A 20359-nucleotide genomic window follows, 5' to 3' on the forward strand; every position below is an offset into this window, starting at 1 on the left:
CTGGGAGGAGTCCCCTCCACCTAATTGAGGAAGTACAGTAAAAAAGGAAAAAGAGATTAAAGTGATTGTAGGGAGAATAATGTACAGTGGTCACTCACTGTCTGCTGGGAATTGGTACCAGGACTCCCTGTGGATGCCAAAATTCACTGATGCTCAAGTCCTTTATATAAAATGGCATAGTATTTGCATATAACCTATTTACATCTTCCCATATACAGTTATGTATTGCTTAACAAGGAGAATACATTGTGAGAAATGCACTTTTGGGCAATTTCCTCATTGGGCAAACATCATAGAGGTACTTACACAATCCTAAATGGTACAACCAGCACACACCTAGGCTGTGTAGTATAGCCTATTGCTCCTAGATACAAACCTGTACAGCATATTATTGTACTGAATACTGTAGCTAATTGTAACACAATGTTTAGTATTCATGTATCTAAACATATCTAAACATAGAAAAAGTACAGTAAAAATACAGTATAAAAGACAAAAGGCTGGGCTTGGTGTCTCACACCTGTAATCCTAGCACTTTGGGAAGCTGAGGCGGGTGGATCACCTGAGGTCAGGAGTTGAAAACCAGCCTGGCCAACATGGTGAAACCCTGTCTCTACTAAAAATACAAAAAATTAGCTGGGTGTGGTGGTGGACACCTGTAATCCCAGCTACTTGGGAGGCTGAGGCAGGAGAATTGCTTGAACCCGGGAGACGGAGGTTGCAGTGAGCCGAGGTTGTGCCACTGCACTCCAGCCTGGGGATCCTGTCTCAGAAAAAAAAAAAAAGGCAAGCAAAAGTACACCCATATAGGGCACATACCATGCATAAATAGAGCTTACAGGACTGGAAGTTGCCCTGAGTGAGTCAGCAAGTGGGTGATGAGTGAATGTGAAGGCCTAGGGCATTATCGTGTACCACTGTAGACTTTATAAACACTGTATACATAAGCGACATTGATTTTATTTAAAATTTTTTTCTTCAATAATAAATTAACCTTAGCTTACTATAACTCTTTTACTTTATAAACTTCTTATTTTTAACATTTTCAGTCTTTCCAAATAACACTTAGCTTAAAACACAAACACGGCCAGGCACGGTGGCTCATGCCTGTAATCCCAGCACTTTGGGAGGCCAAGGCAGGCAGATCACCTGAGGTCAGGAGTTTAAGACCAGCCTGGCCAACACGGTGAAACGCTGTCTCTACTGAAAATACAAAAATTAGCCGAGCGTGGTGGTGGGCGCCTGTAATCCCGGCTACTTGGGAGGCTGAGGCAGGAGAATTGTTTGAACTCAGGAGGCGGAGGTTGCAGTGAACCGAGATTGTGCCACTGCATTCCAGCCTGGGCGACAAGGCGAAACTCCATCTCAAAAAAAAAAAAACAAAACCCCACAAAACCACAAACACATAGTATGGCTGTACAAAAATATTTTGTTTCTTTACATGTTTATTCTATAAGCTTTTTTCTATTTTTAAAATTTAAAATTTTTTTTTTAACTTTTAAACTTTGTTGTAAAAAATTAAATCATGGTTGGGCACAGCGGTTCATGCCTGGGGTGTTGAGGAGCCATGATTGTGCCACTGTACACCAGCCTGGGTGACAGAGCGAGACCCTGTCTCAAAACAAAACAAAAAAAAGGCTGGGCATGGTGGTTCATGCCTGTAGTCCCAGCACTTTGGTAGGTCAAGGTAGGTGGATCACTTGAATTTGGCAGTTTGAGATTAGCCTAGGCAACATGGTGAAACCCTGTCTGTACTAAAAATACAAAACATTAGCTGGGCTTGGTGGCATGTGCCTGTAGTTCCAGCTATTCAGGAGGCTAGGCAGGAGGATCATGTGCCTGAGAGGTCAGGGCCGCAGCGAGCTGTGATCTTCTGACTGCACTCCAGCCTGGGCGATAGAGCAAGACCCTGTCTCAAAAAAAAAAAGAAAGAAAAAAAAATTACAACACAAACACACACATCAGCCTAGGCCTACACAGCGTCAGGATCGTCTACATTACCGTCTTCCACCTCCACATTTTGTCCCTCTGGAAAGTGTTCAGGAGCAATAACATACATGGAGCTGTCATCTGCTATTGTAGCAATTCCTTCTTTTGAATTACCTACCGAAGGACCTGCCTGAGGCTGTTTACAGTTTACTTTTTTTTTTTTTTTTAAGTAGAAGGAGTACCTTCTAAAATAATGATAAAAAAGTATAGTAAATATATAAACCAGTAACAGTTACTTATCATTATCCAGTATTATGTACTGTACATAATTGTATGTGCTGGACTTTTTTACAAGACTGTAGAACAGTAGGTTTGTTTACAGCAGTGTCACCACAGATGTGTGTGTAATGCATTGTGCTGTAACCCAGGAGTTTGAGATTAGCCTGGGCAATACGGTGAAACGCTGTCTGTACTAAAAATACGAAAAATTAGCCATTACAGTGGCTATGACCTCACTAGATGACAGTAATTTTTTAGCTCCATTATAATCTTATGGGACCACTGTCATATATGCAGTCCATTGTTGACCAAAATGTCATTATGTAGTACGTGATTATCCTTTAGATCATTTCTAGGTTACTTATAATATCTCTAATACAATGTAAATGTTATGTAAATAGTTTTTGTTGTTGTTGTTGTTGTTGTTGTTTTTTGAGACAGGGTCGTACTCTGTCACCCAGGCTGGAGTGCAGTGGCATGATCAAGGCTCACTGTAGCTTCAATCTCCCCAGGCTCAGGTGATCCTCCCACCTCAGCATCCCGACTGGCTGGGACTACAGGCACGAGCCACCACACCTGGCCAATTTTTGTATTTTTTGTAGAGATGGAATCTCACTATGTCGCCCAGGCTGGTCTTGAACTCCTGGGCTCAAGCAATCTGCCCACCTCAGCCTCCCAAAGTGCTAGGATTGCAGGCATGAGCCACCACACCCAGCTATAAGTAGTTGTTATGCTGTATTGTTTAGGGAATAGTGACAAGAAAAAAAATCTGAATATATTTAGTACAGATGCAACCATCATTTTTTTTCCAAATATTTTTGATCCGTGATTGGTTGAATCCAGGGATTTGAAACCCGTGGATATAGAGAGCCAAGTGTTTACAGAGAGCAGATAATGGAGAACCAATATACATGTGACTGGTATCCCTGAAAATAAGAACAGAGTAAATAGTACAGAAGAAAATGATCTGAAGAGATTTCAGCAGAAAATGTTTATGAAATAAAGAAAGACTTGACTGCAGATTAAAACAACTTAATAGATACAGGAAAATTTAGAACCACCCAGACCAACATTGATTCTTTGTTTTTTTTGAGACAGTCTCGCTCTGTTGTCCAGGCTGGAGTGCAGTGGCACAATCTCGGCTCACTGCAACCTCCGCCTCCCGTGTTCAAGCAATTCTCTGCCTCAGCCTCCTGAGTAGCTAAGATTACAGGCACCCACCACCACGGCCAGCTAATTTTTTGGCAATTTTAGTAGAGACAGGGTTTCACTATGTTGGCCAGACTGGTGTTTAACTCCTGACCTCGTGATCCACCCGCCTCGTTCTCCCAAAGTGCTGGGATTACAGGCGTGAGCCACCGTGCCCGGCCCCAACATTGATTCTTATGAAGGTACTGTGCTCCAGAGATGAGGAAATAATTTTATAAGCATCTAGAGAGAAGAAGAAAACTATGTAAAATGTAAAAATTTTTAAAGTTTCATGCTGTGCACAGCAACATTATAAACCAGGAGATAGTGTAGCAATGCTTATAAAATAAGACATGAAGTCATTTACATTTTAGACAACAGAGGGCCATTCTCAGATTTGGAAAATTTTGGGAAAATTTAGGTTTCAAGATTCTTTCTTGAAAAATCTACTTAAAGATACCCTTCTAACCAATTTTTTTTTAAATCAAGCAAAATTACAAATTATAATTATTAATGAAGTAGAAAATTGAGTCAAGAAGTTAGAAAAAAAAAACCAGAATGTTTTACCCCCAAAAAGCAGAAGAAAGAAAATAACAATGGTTGAAATTACTATAAAAGAAATAAAAAATAAAAAAAAGTAAAGATCAATAAAACCAAAAGCTAGTTTTTTGACAAGATTAATAAAATAGCAAAACTCAGCCGGGTGTGGTGGCTCACACCTCTAATCCTAGCATTTTGGAAGGCTGAGGCGGGCAGATAACTTGAGCTTAGGAGTTCGAGAACAGCCTGGGCAATATGGCCAAACCCTGTCTCTACAAAAAATTCAAAAAAATTACCCGGGCATGATGGTGTGTGCCTGTAGTTCCAGGTACTTGTGAGGCTGAGACAAGAAGATGGTTTGAACTCAGGAGGTCAAGGCTGCAGTGAGCTGAGGTTGCACCACTGTGCTCTAGCCTAGGTGACAAAGTGACACCCTGTCTCAAAAAAATTAAAAAAATAAAATACCAAAACTTTGGACAAGATTTTTGTCAGACTAAGAAAAAAAGGTAGAGATAACAATAGTAGAAATGATGCTATTATATTCATCTTTTTCATTAAGTTGTGATCTAGTATACAGCTTTACCGTAATATCTCTTGCCTTGTTTTTTGAGATTAGAAAGGATATAACAAGCTAGAAAGTGTTATAGTACTTTTCAAGGACAAACAAGAAAAAGTGACTTCTTTCCTATTGTTAAAATCTATCTTTGTAGATTTTTTTCTGGTAGAGGGAGATAGACAGTCACACTTTTGCTCCAGGTAATATAGTAGGAAAATATATAACATCCAAGTTGTCTTTCAAATTGCTCATTTAGTAATTTTATTAGAAGAATGATTTTGAAAAGGTTAAATCTTTGTTGTCATTTATATTAAACAGGAATTTTTTTCTTTGTAGGCAGTTAGTCCTTTATTATTGACAACAACCAATTCTTCAGAAGGATTATCCATTGGGAATTACATAGGCCTTATCAATAGAATTGCCCAGAAGAAAAGACTAACTGTAAATTATGAACAGTGTGCATCGGGGGTGCATGGGCTAGAAGGGTAAGACATAATTTGGCTTTTCTTTCTGTTTCATTGTATCTAAGCAATAAAGTTGGTTTATTTTCATGTCTAATTTTCCACAAATATGTGTCCTTTTAAGCATTCTATATGCAAGATTTTACGTGATTGATAAGTAATTGGATTTATAATTTGTAATTAAAATGCTTAATTGCTGAAGCCATGGAACCCATTTACCATAATTGATCAAATTAGGGTAATCCTTTATTTCAGAGAAGTAGCTGGATGGTTTAGTCTGTGGAACACCCAAGAGAGTACAGGGTGCCACTGCTCGAAGAATGCAGAAATCTTTTCATCATTGAGGACATGATGGTGGTAACTGTCTGAAAACCTCTCTGCCACATGTGTAGAATCACTCTTCACCCTTGTCAGATCAGGGAGCTCTTTGTCCAGGTATTTGTCCTTCAAATTTGATTAAATGAGCAAATACCATGTATCAGAAGGAATGAGATTTAGCCCTAGACTATGAGGAGACCGGGATTTGAGGGATCTGATCAGACAGATGAACTAGAGTTTCAAAGTTACTGAGAACATCACCAGGGAGCTAAGATGTGTGGAAAGGAGGATAAAGAATGGATTGGAACTAAAAAAAGCAGAAATCAAATGAGTATGAGGCGATTGTTTTTCAACTACAACCAACCAGTTAAAGAGAAAGAAGAAAAAAAAAATCTACATGGCAAATAGTTCAAATCATCACTTTAGGATACAGTTCTATGAATTGACTCAGCTATTTACAGTCATGGCTTTTGAGCCAAAACCAGGAAGAGAAAAATGTTATAGTATTCATTGGAATGAAATAGTCAAAAGTGAATCTGTGGGTCAATCTCAATAATTAAGAGACGATTTTATTTTCTGTAGCTCACTTTTTTGGTTTCTTTAAATTATGCTAACATTAGATACCTAAAAGAAAGAAGAAATCTGTTTGCAGGGGGGCAGTGTCTGAAAATAATAGGAGCTATAGAAATGATCCAGTCACTCAACCCAGCTATTTAATTCAGGGTCTAGCAGGGAAGACTCACCCTGTTTGGATGTGTTTCTCTCGATGGCTTCTAACAGAAACATAAAGGAAAAGGAGTTCAAATACTGGAATCATTTTGCAGTAATAGATAGTAACTCTGTGATATAAATTGCCATGTCCATTGTTTTATCCCTTAAAAATAGTTTTTATATAATTGTCCAAGTATCCTTGCCTAACCACAAATGTCCTTACATCTAATAGGAGGAGAGTGTGCACTTTAGTATAGGGAATCTGCACTGTGGGGATTTTCTCAAATTTTTGTGCACATGAGCAGATGGCAGACAATGTTGAAGTTAGAGCAGAATCCATGCTTTCCTCTTCCCCTACACTGTAACCTCATATCTTCTCCTATGGAAGCCTACTTTCTCTGCTGGCTTTTTCCTTCCCATTTGAGCACCTCTGAAAAAATTCACTGGATCTCTTTCTTTCTTTTCTACCTCCATATCTTTTGACCTTTGGGGAATTAAAAAAAAAAAAAATCACCACTTAGTGCCTTTGTGCCAGATTTTTCAGCAAAGCAACAAAAAATTAGAAATTGCCTGGAAAATGCAAGCTCAGATGTCAGCTGATCCTGGGTATTCAGAGAAATTGGTCAGGCATGTTACTGAGGGTTTAAATTATGCAAGATATGAACTATAAATCTATCTAATAAATTGGTGTTATCTTAAGATCTCTGTTAATATGTTATTTTTTTTTGAATCGTAAGTTGGATTTGCTATATTTTTCATGTTTGGATAAGTACCTTCTATGATTTCTCCTAGATTTCATTATAAATGCAAAATGGGACAGAAAGAATATAGTATTGGTACAGGTTCTACTAAACAGGAAGCAAAACAATTGGCCGCTAAATTTGCATATCTTCAGATATTATCAGAAGAATCCTCAGTGGTACGTATTGCCTTTGGATTAAATTTTTATGTTTTAAAATTCCCTCTGAAGTTGACTTGAGGTTAGACTGTGTTTACATTATGCCAAGACAGCCAGTGATTTAGCAAAATGATTCCTCCATTCTGTATCGTACCGATGAGCCATGCACCATGGGGCCATGAGGCCTCAGAGGGATAAAATTTCTGGTGGCAACTCAGGGTGGTTTTTAAACTCCAGACCAGGCTGGGTGTGGTGGCTTACACCTGTAATCCCAGCACTTTGGGAGGCCAAGGCAGGTGGGTCTCCTGAGCTCAGGAGTTTTTTGTTTTTTTTTTTTTTTGAGATAGAGTCTTGCTCTGTTGCCCAGGCTAGAGTGCAGTGGCACGATCTCGGCTCAATGCAACCTCCGCCTCCTGTGTTCAAATAATTCTCCTACCTCAGCCTCTTGAGTAGCTGGGACTACAAGCGCCTACTACCGTGCCCGGCTAATTTTTTATTTTTAGTAGAGACGGGGTTTGACTATGTTGGCCAGGCTGGTCTCGAACTCCTGACCTCATGATCCACTCTCCTCGGCCTCCTAAAGTGCTGGGATTACAGGCTTGAGCCACCGCACCCGGCCGAGCTCAGGAGTTTGAGACCGCCTGGCCTGGGCAACATGGCAAAACCATGTTGCTACAAAAAAAAAAAAAAAAAATTAGACGGGTGTGGTGACATGTACCTGTAGTCCTAGCTACTCAGGAGGCTGAGGCGGGATGATTGCCTGAGCCTGGGAGGTGGAGGTTGCAGTCAGCCAAGATCTTGCCACTGCACTTCAACCTGACAACAGAGCCAGATCCTGTCTCAAAAGAAACAAACAAACAAAATATCTGCCCTGTGATCCAGAAAAGTAAAATAAAAAAGAAAATCCAGACCAAACATCCAAAAAAATGTTATTAATCTTGTAATTGTTTATGGTTGTGGATTTGGTAAATGTGTTGAAATAAATGTGATAGTACACAGAAACTGAGCCTCTATAGAAAAATAATTAGTTGCATTTAAGCCTACTAAGGGACACTTTTTCTTTCAGAAATCTGACTCCATGTCCTCTGGTTATTTTGCTGCTACGTGTGACTCCCAAAGCAACTGTTTAGTGACCAGCACACTGTAAGTGTAGACAAACAATTGAGATATTTAACATATTCATATTTCTGTCTGAAAGAGAAATTTTTATGTTTAAGGAGAATTTAGGGAAAGAAATAAATGATAAAAACAGAATTAATAAACTAATAGTTACACCCTTTTCTTCTAGTGGTTCTGAATCATCATCTGAAAGTGACTTCTCAGCAGATACATCAGAGATAAATTCTAACAGTGACAGTTTAAAGAATTCTTCGTCGCTTATGGTATCGTATTAGTCTCGAAGCTTCCTACTTATTTTTCTGTGCATTTGCTCATTTAAAAATAACTTCCAGTATTCCACCATAATTTTTATATTTTTTATCTTATGCACTCTTACTAAATGATAATACCTCAGTAGACTTTTTTTTTTTTTTTTTTGGAGATGGAGTCTCCCTCTGTCAGCCAGGCTGGAGTGCAGTGGTGAGATCTTGGCTAATTGCCACCTCCGCCTCCTGGTTCAAGTGATTCTCCTGCCTCTGCCTCCCGAGTAGCTGGGATTACATGCGTGTGCACCACACCTGGCTAATTTTTGTACTTTTAGTAGAGATGGGGTTTCACCATGTTGGTCAGTCTGGTCTCGAACTCCTGACCTCGTGTTCTGCCCACCTCGGCCTCCCCAAGTGCTGGGATTACAGGCATGAGCCACCGCGCCCGGCTCGGCAGCTTTTTGACTCTTTTTAAAATTAAGTTCCATTCCTCACCCTTCCACACGTCACTTCTGTCTTTCCTCACTCACCCTTATATTTTAATATATTCCTATGATTTTGCTTTTCTCTCCTACCAATGGGATAATATTTAAAGATTCACTAATATAGTTTGTTTCTGTTTTTAAAAATTAGAATTAAACTTAACATTAAAAGTAAACTTGAAATCAGATAATTTTTTAGGCTGGTGCAGTGGCACATGCCTGTAGTCTGCAGCACTTGAGAGGCCAAGGTAGGAGGATCGCTTTAGCCCAGGAGTTTGAGACCAGCCTAGGCAACATAGTGAGACCCCCATCTCAAAAACAAACAAACAAACAAAAACCAGATAATTTTTTTGTGCACATAAGCAGGCAATGTTGAACTTAGAGCAAAATCCATGCTTTTGGTGATTAGTGTTACAAGAGTATTCTGTTGTAAAGAACTACAAATCAATAAGAAAACAGCAAGCAGCTCAGTAGAAAAATGTACAAAGTGTATAAACAGATATTCAGAGAAGAGATACCCAAATGGGCAACAAATATTAAAAGCTGCTTTACTAGGAATCAGGAAAATGTAAATCAAAACAATTAGATACCATTTTAAACTCATTAGATTGGCAAAAAGTTAAGTCTTACAATACTAAGTGTTTATACAGGGCTTGATGAGAATACAGACATTGATGGACTAAGAAATTGGTCAGAGAGCCCTCTAGAAATACAGGAGGAAGGAAAACAAGAGAAAGGAAGATGACTGATTTAGTCATCTGAAACTATTTCTCATTTTCTTTTGTTATAGAATGGTCTCAGAAATAATCAAAGAAAGGCAAAAAGGTGAGTATCATTATGCATTGAACATATTTTGATCTGAAGTTTTATTTCAGACTTATTTATTGTTTTTAATACTTGTAGAGTATTGTACACCCTTATTTGAGCAGAGTTTCAGAAGCAGAAATCTTGAAATCTATAAACAAATAATTTTAGATGTGTCGAGAAATCTTTGAATATATGCACATGCTACACTGTAAACATAAAGCCCTATGGGGGTATCGCTAGAGTAATTAGGTTAAGGGCATTATTTTGTACAAGACTGGCAAGGAATTGGGCTGTTTTCACTGTAGAAGTGTTTTCAAGAGAAGTGTATTATTTTGCAGACAAGTAAGGTTAAAATAGCATAAAAACTTGGATAAAAAAAGGTCAAATGCTATGTCAATTAACTGAAGAGAAAGGCAAAGATGTAAATATAGTCAGAAATGAGAGTAAGATGGCAGTAGGAGCCATTATGAGCCACCAGTATATTCTGAACAGTAGATAGATGTATTGAAGAAACGTGGTTCTTGATGTGGATGCTTGGATGGAGAGAAGAGAGTTCTGCCCATGAGGTGCCCTCAGCCACGATTACTGTGGCAGTCAGGAGGGATGAGGAGAATGTGTGAGAAAGACTGTAAAGGAAGAGTGGACATGACTTGAGGGAATAGGTTCCCCGTAGCTGAGTGAAAGCATGAAGAAGAGGTAAAGGAGAAAGGATTTGAAGATTGCTTCACTTTGAACAGGATGCAGTCAAGAACCATGGCACTAATGGTGTTAAGGAAGTTAACGAGTTAAGGGCTTAGAGAGAAGACAGCAGTTTGGATATGTTTAGTTTTAGGTGGTATTTAAACTTCCATTTGCAGGTGGCTTATCATCAGTAAGGAATAACAGCTAGGATGAGGGTGTAAGGAGATGTACTTCCTGGGGTTTTGAGTCTGGAGGAGGAAAAGGAGAGGTTAGTGATGCATCAACAATGAGCGCTCTAAGGTGGAAAAAGGAACCAGAGGAGGGATGAAAAGGTATAAGAGGCCAGAGGAGAACTGTAAGTATACAGTTTTATGAAGAAAAAAGTTGGCTGGGTGCTGTGGCTTACACCTGTAATCCCCAGCACTTTGGAGGCCAAGGTGGGAGGATGGCTTGGGTCCAGGAGTTCGAGACCAGACTGGGTAACATGGAGAGACCCTGTCTCTACTAAAAATAAAAAGAATTATCCAGGTATGGTGGCATATGCCTGTAATCCCAGCTACTTGGGAGGCTGAGGTGGGAGGATCTCCTCTGAGCCCAGAATTTCAAAGTTGTAGTGAGCTGTGATCACACCACTGCACTCCAGGCTGGGAGATGGGGTGAGACCTTGCCTCTGAAGAAAAAAAAAGAAAGAAAAAGGTTAACCTTAACACTAAATAAGTTATATTTGATTTCAATTTTATTTGAATTTTACATTCAACTCTTAATTTTTAGATCTTTGGCACCTAGATTTGACCCTCCTGACGTGAAAGGAACAAAGTATACCGTGGACAAGAGGTAAGATTTTAAGTGCTGAAGAAAGAAGAAGGGGTAATGCTGTCGGTGGATGTTTTTGGGTAGTTGTCTGTGAAATGGCCATGATCCTGTCAGTTAAAAATCTTTGAATAAGGTTAACTAGGCAGGGTAAGAACAATAGTCTTAGGCGTATCATTAGGAGGGGGCCCAGGAATGGGATGACCCATATTATGATTTTGTTCCCAAACCAAGAATCTATTTGGTTGTTTTGATACTCCCTTAGCTTTTTAGCCCTTTCTTTAAATTTTTCATCAGCGTCTCTTACTAGGCCCAATTGGTTGAGATAAAAGCAACATTCCTCACGCAATGAGAGGCAGAGGTCCCCTTTTTCAGCCATTAATAGATCTAGTCCCCATCTGTTTTGGAGGACTACTCCAGCCAAGGAGTCTAGTTTGTCTTGGACTCTTATAATGCTATATCTTCTAAAGAACCCGTAATTCTGTGGAAGGAGCTTTAAAGTATGTTAAGGAAGTGGCCAATCTGCCTGCTCCCAATCCAAGTCTGGAGGTTATATCCAAGGCAGCCATTAAAGGAATGATGTGGATGGCCCTCCTTTTCCTAACATATTGGATGGATGGAACGGGCAAAGGTTGGCTAGAAGGAATTAGTCCAATGGAGGGAGAAAGATAAACTTAGGGTACAGGTTCCAGTCCAGTTGGTGGGGAGACAAAGATATGTGTTGGTGCCACTCACACAAAAAATAAGCCTTTGTCATAAATACAGGTAGAGATACAGAAAGAAAACAAGTGAATTAAAGATGGAATGTTTTTTCTTTCCTATGGTTCATTACTCCAGGTGGTCAAGGAGGAGGTCAAGGAGACACCCAGTATAGTAGCGATATAGGAAGAGTTATTTTTTACACATTTAATGCGATTTGATGTTGCACCATTGATACTGAGCCATGGATAAAGGTGGGCGCTAGGGACAGCACAAATTAGGCCAGAGGCATTGGTTGAGGGAGAGGGTTGCAGAAATGCTCCGTTCGCTTCAGGTGATACTTGGTCGTCAACTTGGTTAGTTTGGTGGTCAGCAAGGTGTTTAACAATGATAATGCGGTTGCATTGGTTAGGTGTTAAGGATCTTACATGGAAATTTCCCTCAGAGGCTGAAAAGCAAAGTAAGGCTTGTTGTAAAAGTGGGGTGTGTTTAATTATGGGCCCTTCAATGGGAGGGCCTTGTGGCTTAAGGCGTTGTAGGGAGTTGTAATAGGTTTGAAATAATTTGTTGGCCTGATTGACCCTGGAAGTGGGATAATTGCCATCCAGAGTGTCAGCTCTTTCAAAAAAGGAAGCTCCTTTTTGGAGTTTATAGATTAGGGTTATGTTTTTTGTTCAAAGGTCATGAAGGGGTGTAGGAAGGGTTGTATAAGCTGAAGAAGACAGCGATAAACACAGCCAGCATTCTGGAGCAAAGGAAGAGTTAGCTTGCAGCAAGAGGGATTGTGTAAGGTTTATAGAACGTTCTAGTTTGATAGCAGTGAGGAGTGGTTGTATTGGTGAGGTTGATGTGGTTAGGGAATTTAGATAGAAAGAAACAACAAAAGGAGGAAAAAGTTTGGGTAGGAATAAAGTCCTGGAAAGTTCCTTGAAGCCATAAATCCCGTGGAATCGTAAGGAGCTGATCAGGATGTATAATGAGAGTTTCATAAGGATACCACTGAAGGTCTGTAACAAGGCTAGTTAGGAAGCAATGGAAGTTTGGGAGAGAAAGAGACATAGCTGCTTAGGTGAATTTCTCTTCCTTTTCCTCCGGAATTCATGTGAGATGAAGGGAAGTAGATCCTGTGGAGACACAAGAGAGGCTGAAGGTGATTTAGATTTGATTGTTTGGGTGTGTAGTGAAGCGAAGTCTGTTTTCTTGAGAGAAGTATAATGAAACCAGTTGGGGAGTCCCTGGAGCTTTGCTGCTGTGGGTGTAGTAAGGAAGATCTGGTAAGGCCCCTTCCATTTCGGTGTGAGGGGAGAATTGGGGGTAGGGCTGGGACCTTTTACTAGAACCCAGTTTCCTGACTGTAGGAGGGGATTAAAGGAGTTGGCAACAGGTTGTGGCAGGTATTTGTCAGCATATTCCCAAATGAAATGGTGGATGGCATGCAGAAGAGGAGAAATGAGAGGAGTTGTTAGAGGTGGGGCTTGACCCTGAGGTAGAACAAAAGGAGCATGTGTTCAAATACTCATGCTCAAAACTCCTGTACATGAGTTCAAAGGGGCTGAGCATTAAAGGTTTACGTGGGAGTGCCCGAATTTTTAGGAGGGCCAAAGCTAAAAGTGTAACCCAGTCTTTATGTGTTTGGAGTGAGTACCTGGTGCGGGTGCTTTTTAGAATGCCATTCATTTTTTCAACCTTTCCTGAAGATTGGGGTTGATAGGGGATGTGTAGCTTCCACGTGATTCGTAAGGCTTGTGCAAGTGTTTGAGTAATTTGAGAAATGAATTCAGGACCATTATCAGATTGAAAAGAAGGAGGCAACCTGAACCTGGGGATGATTTCTGTTATTAATTTGGAGGTGACAGTCGAAGCTCATTTGTTGGTTGTCGGAAAAGCCTCAACCCATGCCAAAAAGGTATCAACCAGAACCAAAAGAAATCGAACCTTTTTTACTGGGGGCATATGGGTAAAATCAATTTCCCAGTCTTGTCTTGGAAGGTGTCCCCTGGCTTGATGGGTTGGAAAAGAAGGGAGTCTAGTGTTAGAGTGGGGTGAAGCTTTCTGGCAAATAGAGCATTGATGGAAAATGGCTTTCAACTGTTCCTTTATATCTGGGGTTATGTGTATGTGGGAACTTAAGAAATGTTGTAGAGGGGAATGGCTAGTGTGCAAGAGGTTGTGGATGTCCCATAACAGAGTTGTTTTTTGTTTGTTTGTTTGTTTTTTGAGACCGATTCTTGCTCTGTCACCCAGGCTGGAGTGCAGTGGCACGATCTCAGCTCACTGCAGTCTCCGCCTCTGGGGTTCAAGCGATTCTCCTGCCTCAGCCTCTTGAGTAGCTGGGATTACAGGCATGCACCACCATGGCTGGCTAATTTTGTATTTTTAGTAGATACCGGGTTTCACCATGTTGATCAGGCTGGTCTCAAACTCCTGACCTTGTGATCCGCCCGCCTCAGCCTCCCAAAGTGTTGGGATTACAGGCGTGAGCTACCGCACCTGGCCAAGAGTTGTTTTTTCAGGGTCAGGTAGGACTAATTTGTTTTGTATGACAGTATGGGAGTTTGAATTGTGCCCCTGCTGTGATTAGTTGTTGCATTTGGTGTTTGGGATAAAAGGGGATATGTTGTGTGAGGGGAAATAGATATTAGAGAATCGGATGATTGGTTGAGGTGTGTTTTGCCCAATAGTCAGCCTCACGGTTCCCTAAAGAAATGTGGCTTTTATCTGATTGATGTCCTTTGCAATGGATAACTGCAACCTTTTCTGGAAGTAGAGCTGCCTTTAGTAGACGATGGATTAGTTTTCCATTAATGATAGGAGTTCCCTTAGCTGTGAGACAGCCCCACTTGCTCCAAATTTGGGCATTGGAATGGTTGATGTTATAGGCATATTTAGAATTGGTTGTATATATTAACTTGTGTGTTTTTTGCTAGGGTTAATGCTCTTATTAGAGCAACTAAATCTGCTTGTTGGGAGGATGTGCCCAAAGGCAAGGGGGCAGCCTCTACAACTCTTCTAGGTGGAAGAGAGTGGGTATCATCACGATATCTCTCAGTGACTGCATATCCTGCTTGGAGGGGAGGGTTTTTTAATGCGCTGCCGTCTATAAGTCAATCTGGGGCTCCCTTTATGTGAGTGGAAGTAAGGTGGTAAAACATGGTGAGAGAACTTTCAATTAGATCAGAGCATGAGTGTTGGTCAGGGTCCAAAATCAGTGTTGAAGATAAAAGAGTAGCAGGATTAGCAGTGAGCACCTGTGAAAAGAGATGGAGGGTTGAAGGAGGGTTGAATGTACGGCTTGCATGTGAGAGGATGAGATGGAGGTGAGCGCCTTATGGCTGAGCATATCTTATAGACTGTGAGAAGAAAATACCTGAAGAGGTTCGTAGAATGTGAGTTTATGCCTCAGGGATAATTAAAGAGGCTGTGGCCAACATTTTTAAGCAAAGGGGCCAGGTTTTGTAAATGGGGTCTAGTTGTTTTGAAGAATATGCCACTGGTTGGAGGGAATCTCCCATGGATTGGGCTAATACTCCAAGGGCCTGATTATGAGAACTGTGTAAATATAGATGAAAAGGTCTTAGAAGGTTTGGAAGGCCTAAAGTGGGGGCCTGTAATAAGGCACATTTTAGGTGACAGATAGCATGATAAAGGTCTGGGGTGGGAGTGAATGGTTGATCAAGATTTCCTCTTGTGTGTTCATAAAGAGGTTTAGTGATAGTGGCAAAATTTGCTATCTATAATTGGAAATAGCACTAATTTGAGGAAAGAAAATAAGTCCCTTTTTGTCTTAGGAAATGGGATTTGTTGAATGCCTTGCTTTCATGCTAGCGGAATTTCCCCGGTGTTTGGAGTTATGATTAATCCTAGCTATGAAATGTTTTGGAGAGGTTAATTGGGCCTTCCTTTTGGATATCTGGTACCCACATTCAGCCAAAAAATTCAAAAGCCTGGCTGTGTGTTGAATACAGTGTTCTAGAGAGGGGCTGCAAAGAAGTAGATTGTCCACATATTGAAGCAAAACACTGGGTTGTAGAGGTAGTTGGGAAAGGTCCAATCAAAGTGCCTGACCAAAATAGTGAGGGCTGTCCCTAAACCCCCGGGGGAGGACAGTCCAGGTGAGTTGTTGGGAGTAGCCTGTGTCAGCGTCAGTCCAAGTGGAAGCAAAAAGGTTTTGAGAGGAGGAATGTAGAGGGATAGTATAAAAGGCATCTTTGAGGTCTAATGCAGAGAAATAGCTAGTATTGGGAAGAATTTGCAATATGAGGATATAGGGGTTTGGGACAACAGGACAAACAGAACAGTAGTGGAGTTGATTTGTTGCAAATCCTGAACCAGTCTATAGGAGCCATCTGGTTTTGTAATTGGGAGAATAGGAGTATTGTGGGGAGAATGAGTGGGGATTAAAATATTGGCAGCCAGGCCAGGTGCGGTGCCTCATGCCTGTAATCCCAGCACTTTGGGAGGCCAAGGCGGGTGGATCACCTGAGGTCAGGAGTTCAAGACCAGTCTGGCCAACATGGTGAAACCCCATCTCTACTAAAAATACAAAAATTAGTTGGGCATGGTGGCACACACCTATAGTCCCAGCTACTCAAGAGGCTGAGGCAGGAGAATTACTTGAACCTGGGAGGCAGAGGTTGCAGTGAGCCAAGATTGCACCATTGAACTCCAGCCTGGGTGACAAGAGCAAGACTCCATCTCAAAAAAATAAATTAAAATAAAATAATAAAATATTGGCAGCCAAAAGTTGGGAGATGATGGACTTGAGTCCCCATAATCCATTAGGGGATATTGTGGGACCACTATTTGGCATTTAGGATCCTTAGTGAAATTTGAAGTGGAGAATGGTGGGTAGCTAACATGGGGGAGTCAGTGTTCCATACTATGGGATTTACAGGGCTGAGGAATTTGGGATTTCAGTCTGTTTGATATGGAATATCTGAGGAAGGGTTCTGTTCTTGAGATGATAATAAATAGGGGTAGCTTTGGTGTAGGATTGATAAATGAATGATTCCTCCCAGTTTGTGTAGGATGTCCCTTCCTAGTAAAGGAGTGGGGGAATGAGGAATGACCAAGAAAGAGTGAGTGAGGGTGAATCCCTGAAATGAGCAATATAGAGGCAGTGTTTTGTATGAGGTTTCTTGTATGCCCTTCATGCCATCAACAGAAATGAATGAACATTCTAATGGGCCTTGATATTCAGTTAATGCCAATAGACTTGCCCCAGTATCCAAAAGAAAGGAAATAATCTTACCAGATACTGTCCCAATTACCCTGGGTTTTGTGGACTCATTAGATGTGGGGGCGAAGGATCCCGGGTACCCTCAGTCTTCTATTGTCAGCACCAGCAGTGAAGAGATTTCCTCCTGTGATGTTTGGGGGGCTTCATTATGAGCAGTACCCAAATGGGGAAGGTGTCCCTGTTGAGGGCATTCCATCGTCCAGTGTCCCCAAAGACTGTAAGTTGGGCATGGTTTGGTGGGAGGCCAGGGGATAGGACAAGCCTTTCCCAGTGTCCAGGGTTGCCTCATTGAAAACAGACTCCTGGAGAGGTGGGGGAGTTTCCCTTTGGGTTATTAGGAGGCTTTCGTGTAACTGACTTTTGGACAGCAGAGGCAAGCATCTGGTATTTTAAATGGAGATGTTTGTCCTCTTAAATTTTTTGTTCCTCATCTCTGTTGTTAAAGACATGGAAGGTCACATTTGGGAGCTCCCACCAAGATGTCTGGGGGCCCTCCTCTAATTTTTGTAATTTTTTCTGGATATCTGGGGTGGATTGGGAAATAAATTGGAGGTAGAGAAAAGTTTGACCTTCTCTAGATTCTAGGTCCAAATTGGTATATTTTAGCGTAGCTTCAGTGAGGTGTGATAAGAAAAGGGTAGGGCTTTCCTGGTGCTCTTGTGTAATTTCTCTGAGCTTTTCATAATTAACTGCCTTATGGGCATTTTTGTCCATGCCCATGAGGAGACAGGTAATCATGTGGTCTCTTCACCTGATGCCTTTGTCTCCCTGTTGGCAAGTCCAATCTGGGCCTCTATGGGGGACTGCATCATTGGCCACTGGATTTTGTATAGGGGCTTGATTATGGAGTTCATCTGTGTGTGTTTCAGCTGAATGCCAGATGTGTTCTTTTTCGTCAGGGATGAGGGTGGAGGTTAGAATTATATAAATGTCATGCCAAGTTAAATTAAAGGATTGGATTATGTGCAGGAATTCCCTGTGACAGAGAGATTTTCAGAGAAAGATCCTAGACACTGTTTGATCTGTGACAAATCAGACATGGAGAAAGGGACATGAGCATGAGCAATGCCTTCAACCCCAGCCCCTTCCCAGAGAGGGAGAATGGCAGAGGAGGTTTGACTGACTGGAGTAGTTTTTGAATAGGTAATGGGTGGAGAAGGAGGAGGGGTGGGATTTGGCACTGAAGGCTTGGGGGCAGGAGGGGCCAAAGAGATGGAGGGTTTGGATGGGTGAGAAATGGATGCAGGAGTTGAGAGTACGGAGGGGGTTCATCTGCAGGGTCAAAAGGGGTTTCAGGAGAAGAGGTTTCAGAGGAAGGAGAGACCCAGGGTTTTCATTAATTAGAAGGATTTCATGAAGGGTGCAAGCTTGACATAAGGAGGGTCGGGATTTAAGGTAGAAGAAAGACTGAATATAGGGAACCTCTTGCCATTTGCTGTTCCTGGTTATAAAGTTGTCAAGGTCCCTGAGAATTTGAAAGTCAAAGGTGTCATTTTCAGGCCATCGGCTGTCATTATCTAATTTGTATTGGGACCAGGCCGTGTTGCAATAAAAAATTAAACACTTTGGCTTTAGGCTCCCCCATAAGCCAAGTTTGGTGAGGTTGTGAAGGAGACAGTCCAGTGGGGAGGACATAGGAATGTGGGATTGTTTGCCACGCATGTGGGCTGATAAGAGGAGGCTGAGAGTGTCTGTTTTTGTTCTAGGCGTCCCCAGATGAAAGACAGTGACCTGGAATCCTCTTTATAAAGAGGACAGTTAAGCTGAGAAGAAACTGGGTGTCCCCAAGATTTCTTCCAACTTAGTCCCACTGGTCCTCCAAGGACCAGGACAGCGGACCTGACTTTCCTGGGTGCTGTGAGAAAGCCAAGGAAGACAAATCTTACCAGTTGGCTGGATTAGTGTCTGATGTTGGATGTTCTGGTTGAAATCAGCAAAGGGCCTCCTGGACTGGAGCCACGCGAGGAAGAGAGAGAGAGAAGAGGGAGGAAGAGTGGATAAGGGTTAGAGAGCAAAATACCCGTTGCAGGCAGTCAGAGGTGGATTCCTGAGACCTGCGGGTTTTGAGAACCCACTGGGGAGTAGCCCCAGCCCAAGCCTCGCAGTCCCCTTCAGATTAGTTATCCTCCTCAAGCAAATTGCTTGAAAAGTGAAGAGAGAGAAAAGACATGACAGGTGGCCAGAGACCCTCAGGATCCAGGAGTTAGCTTGGGACGAACTGCCACTGCCCACTGCTTCCTGGGTTGCAAGAGAGCCTCTACCCCCAACACCCATCCTGGGTTTCGGCACCAAATGTGAGAGTTGAAGAAATAAGAAGGAAACATGAAAAGTGGCTGACAGTCAAAGACAGGTTTATTTTGAAGAATAAACCTGAGAGGGGTTTCTGGCCAATTTTGGTCAGGAACATTCTCTCTTACAGACTTAGAGTACTTAAAGATTTAGGGAGGGAGAGCTTATCACAGGTTCAGAATGTTTCTGAGTGGAGGAGAGTTTTATTGTGGGGTTAGAATGTCTCTGGTCAGAGGGGCGGTTATCTTGGGGTTGGCATGTCTCTGGTTGGAGGGGATTTGTCTCAGGTTTGGAAGGTTTCTGGTCAGAGGTGTCTTTTGTGGTTTATGGTCATGCTGACATTAGCCATTAGGCTGATGTTTTGGGGGCTGGATTTAGGCAGTTTTTAATCAAGGGGAACTTAAAATAGTGGTGCTTGTCCAAGATGGCAATGCTCCTGTTCTGTCAAAGATGGAACTGTGAAATAGAATTTGTTTAAAGACGTGTTGTTCATTCAACAGAAGTTTCTTGAGGGCCCATTATAAGGCTAAATTATACTTCCACCCGAACAGTTTAATTGATGTTGCACTATCCAGCCCACAATTGATCATGTCTCTTGGAGAAGTAATATTTAGACAGATCCAAATGGAATGTGGTAATTGTAGATCTTTGTGATGCTTATGTGGATTTCTCTGACATCTATACAAGTTATTAATATTGAAAACAAGTACTCCTGTAAATCAATGATTAAAAAAAATACTTCTGTGGGAATTAGAATTGATCCACTTGAATCTGTTTTCTACTTTCTAGCTCCATACCAGATTTCACTTGAAAAAAAGTCTACTCTGCTGTAGACAATATGTTTGGATTTAAAATGAAATGTCTGAAACAATGGAGGCCTGTTTGCATCAGGGGGGTGGGTCATTGAATATAAAACTTTAAAAAACAATACAGAATCAAAAGTTTATTAAGCACCCAATATAGAATTGGCATTGTGCTAGGCATTAGGTTTATGGTAGGAACAAATAAAATGGTCCCTGTTGTCATGGAGTTTCGTGGGGATGACCGACTTTAAATAAACAATTACATGAACAGGCCAAGCACAGTGGCTCACGCCTGTTATCCCAGC

General features: G+C 41.4%; 1 protein-coding gene across 1 annotated transcript in view; it reads left to right on the top strand.

Moving 5' to 3' along the window:
- EIF2AK2 (eukaryotic translation initiation factor 2 alpha kinase 2) overlaps positions 1 to 20359 on the top strand; it is a 53179-nt gene that overhangs the window by 9951 nt on the left and 22869 nt on the right. Inside the window, exons 5-10 of the mRNA XM_054548225.2 lie at positions 4829 to 4977; positions 6775 to 6901; positions 7947 to 8023; positions 8169 to 8262; positions 9517 to 9551; positions 10986 to 11048. Of these exons, the coding sequence (XP_054404200.1) occupies positions 4829 to 4977; positions 6775 to 6901; positions 7947 to 8023; positions 8169 to 8262; positions 9517 to 9551; positions 10986 to 11048 (545 nt within the window). The remainder of the gene's footprint in view (positions 1 to 4828; positions 4978 to 6774; positions 6902 to 7946; positions 8024 to 8168; positions 8263 to 9516; positions 9552 to 10985; positions 11049 to 20359) is intronic.

This window comes from Pongo abelii, chromosome 12 (genome assembly GCF_028885655.2).
Source record: "Pongo abelii isolate AG06213 chromosome 12, NHGRI_mPonAbe1-v2.0_pri, whole genome shotgun sequence".
Lineage (NCBI taxonomy): Eukaryota > Metazoa > Chordata > Mammalia > Primates > Hominidae > Pongo > Pongo abelii.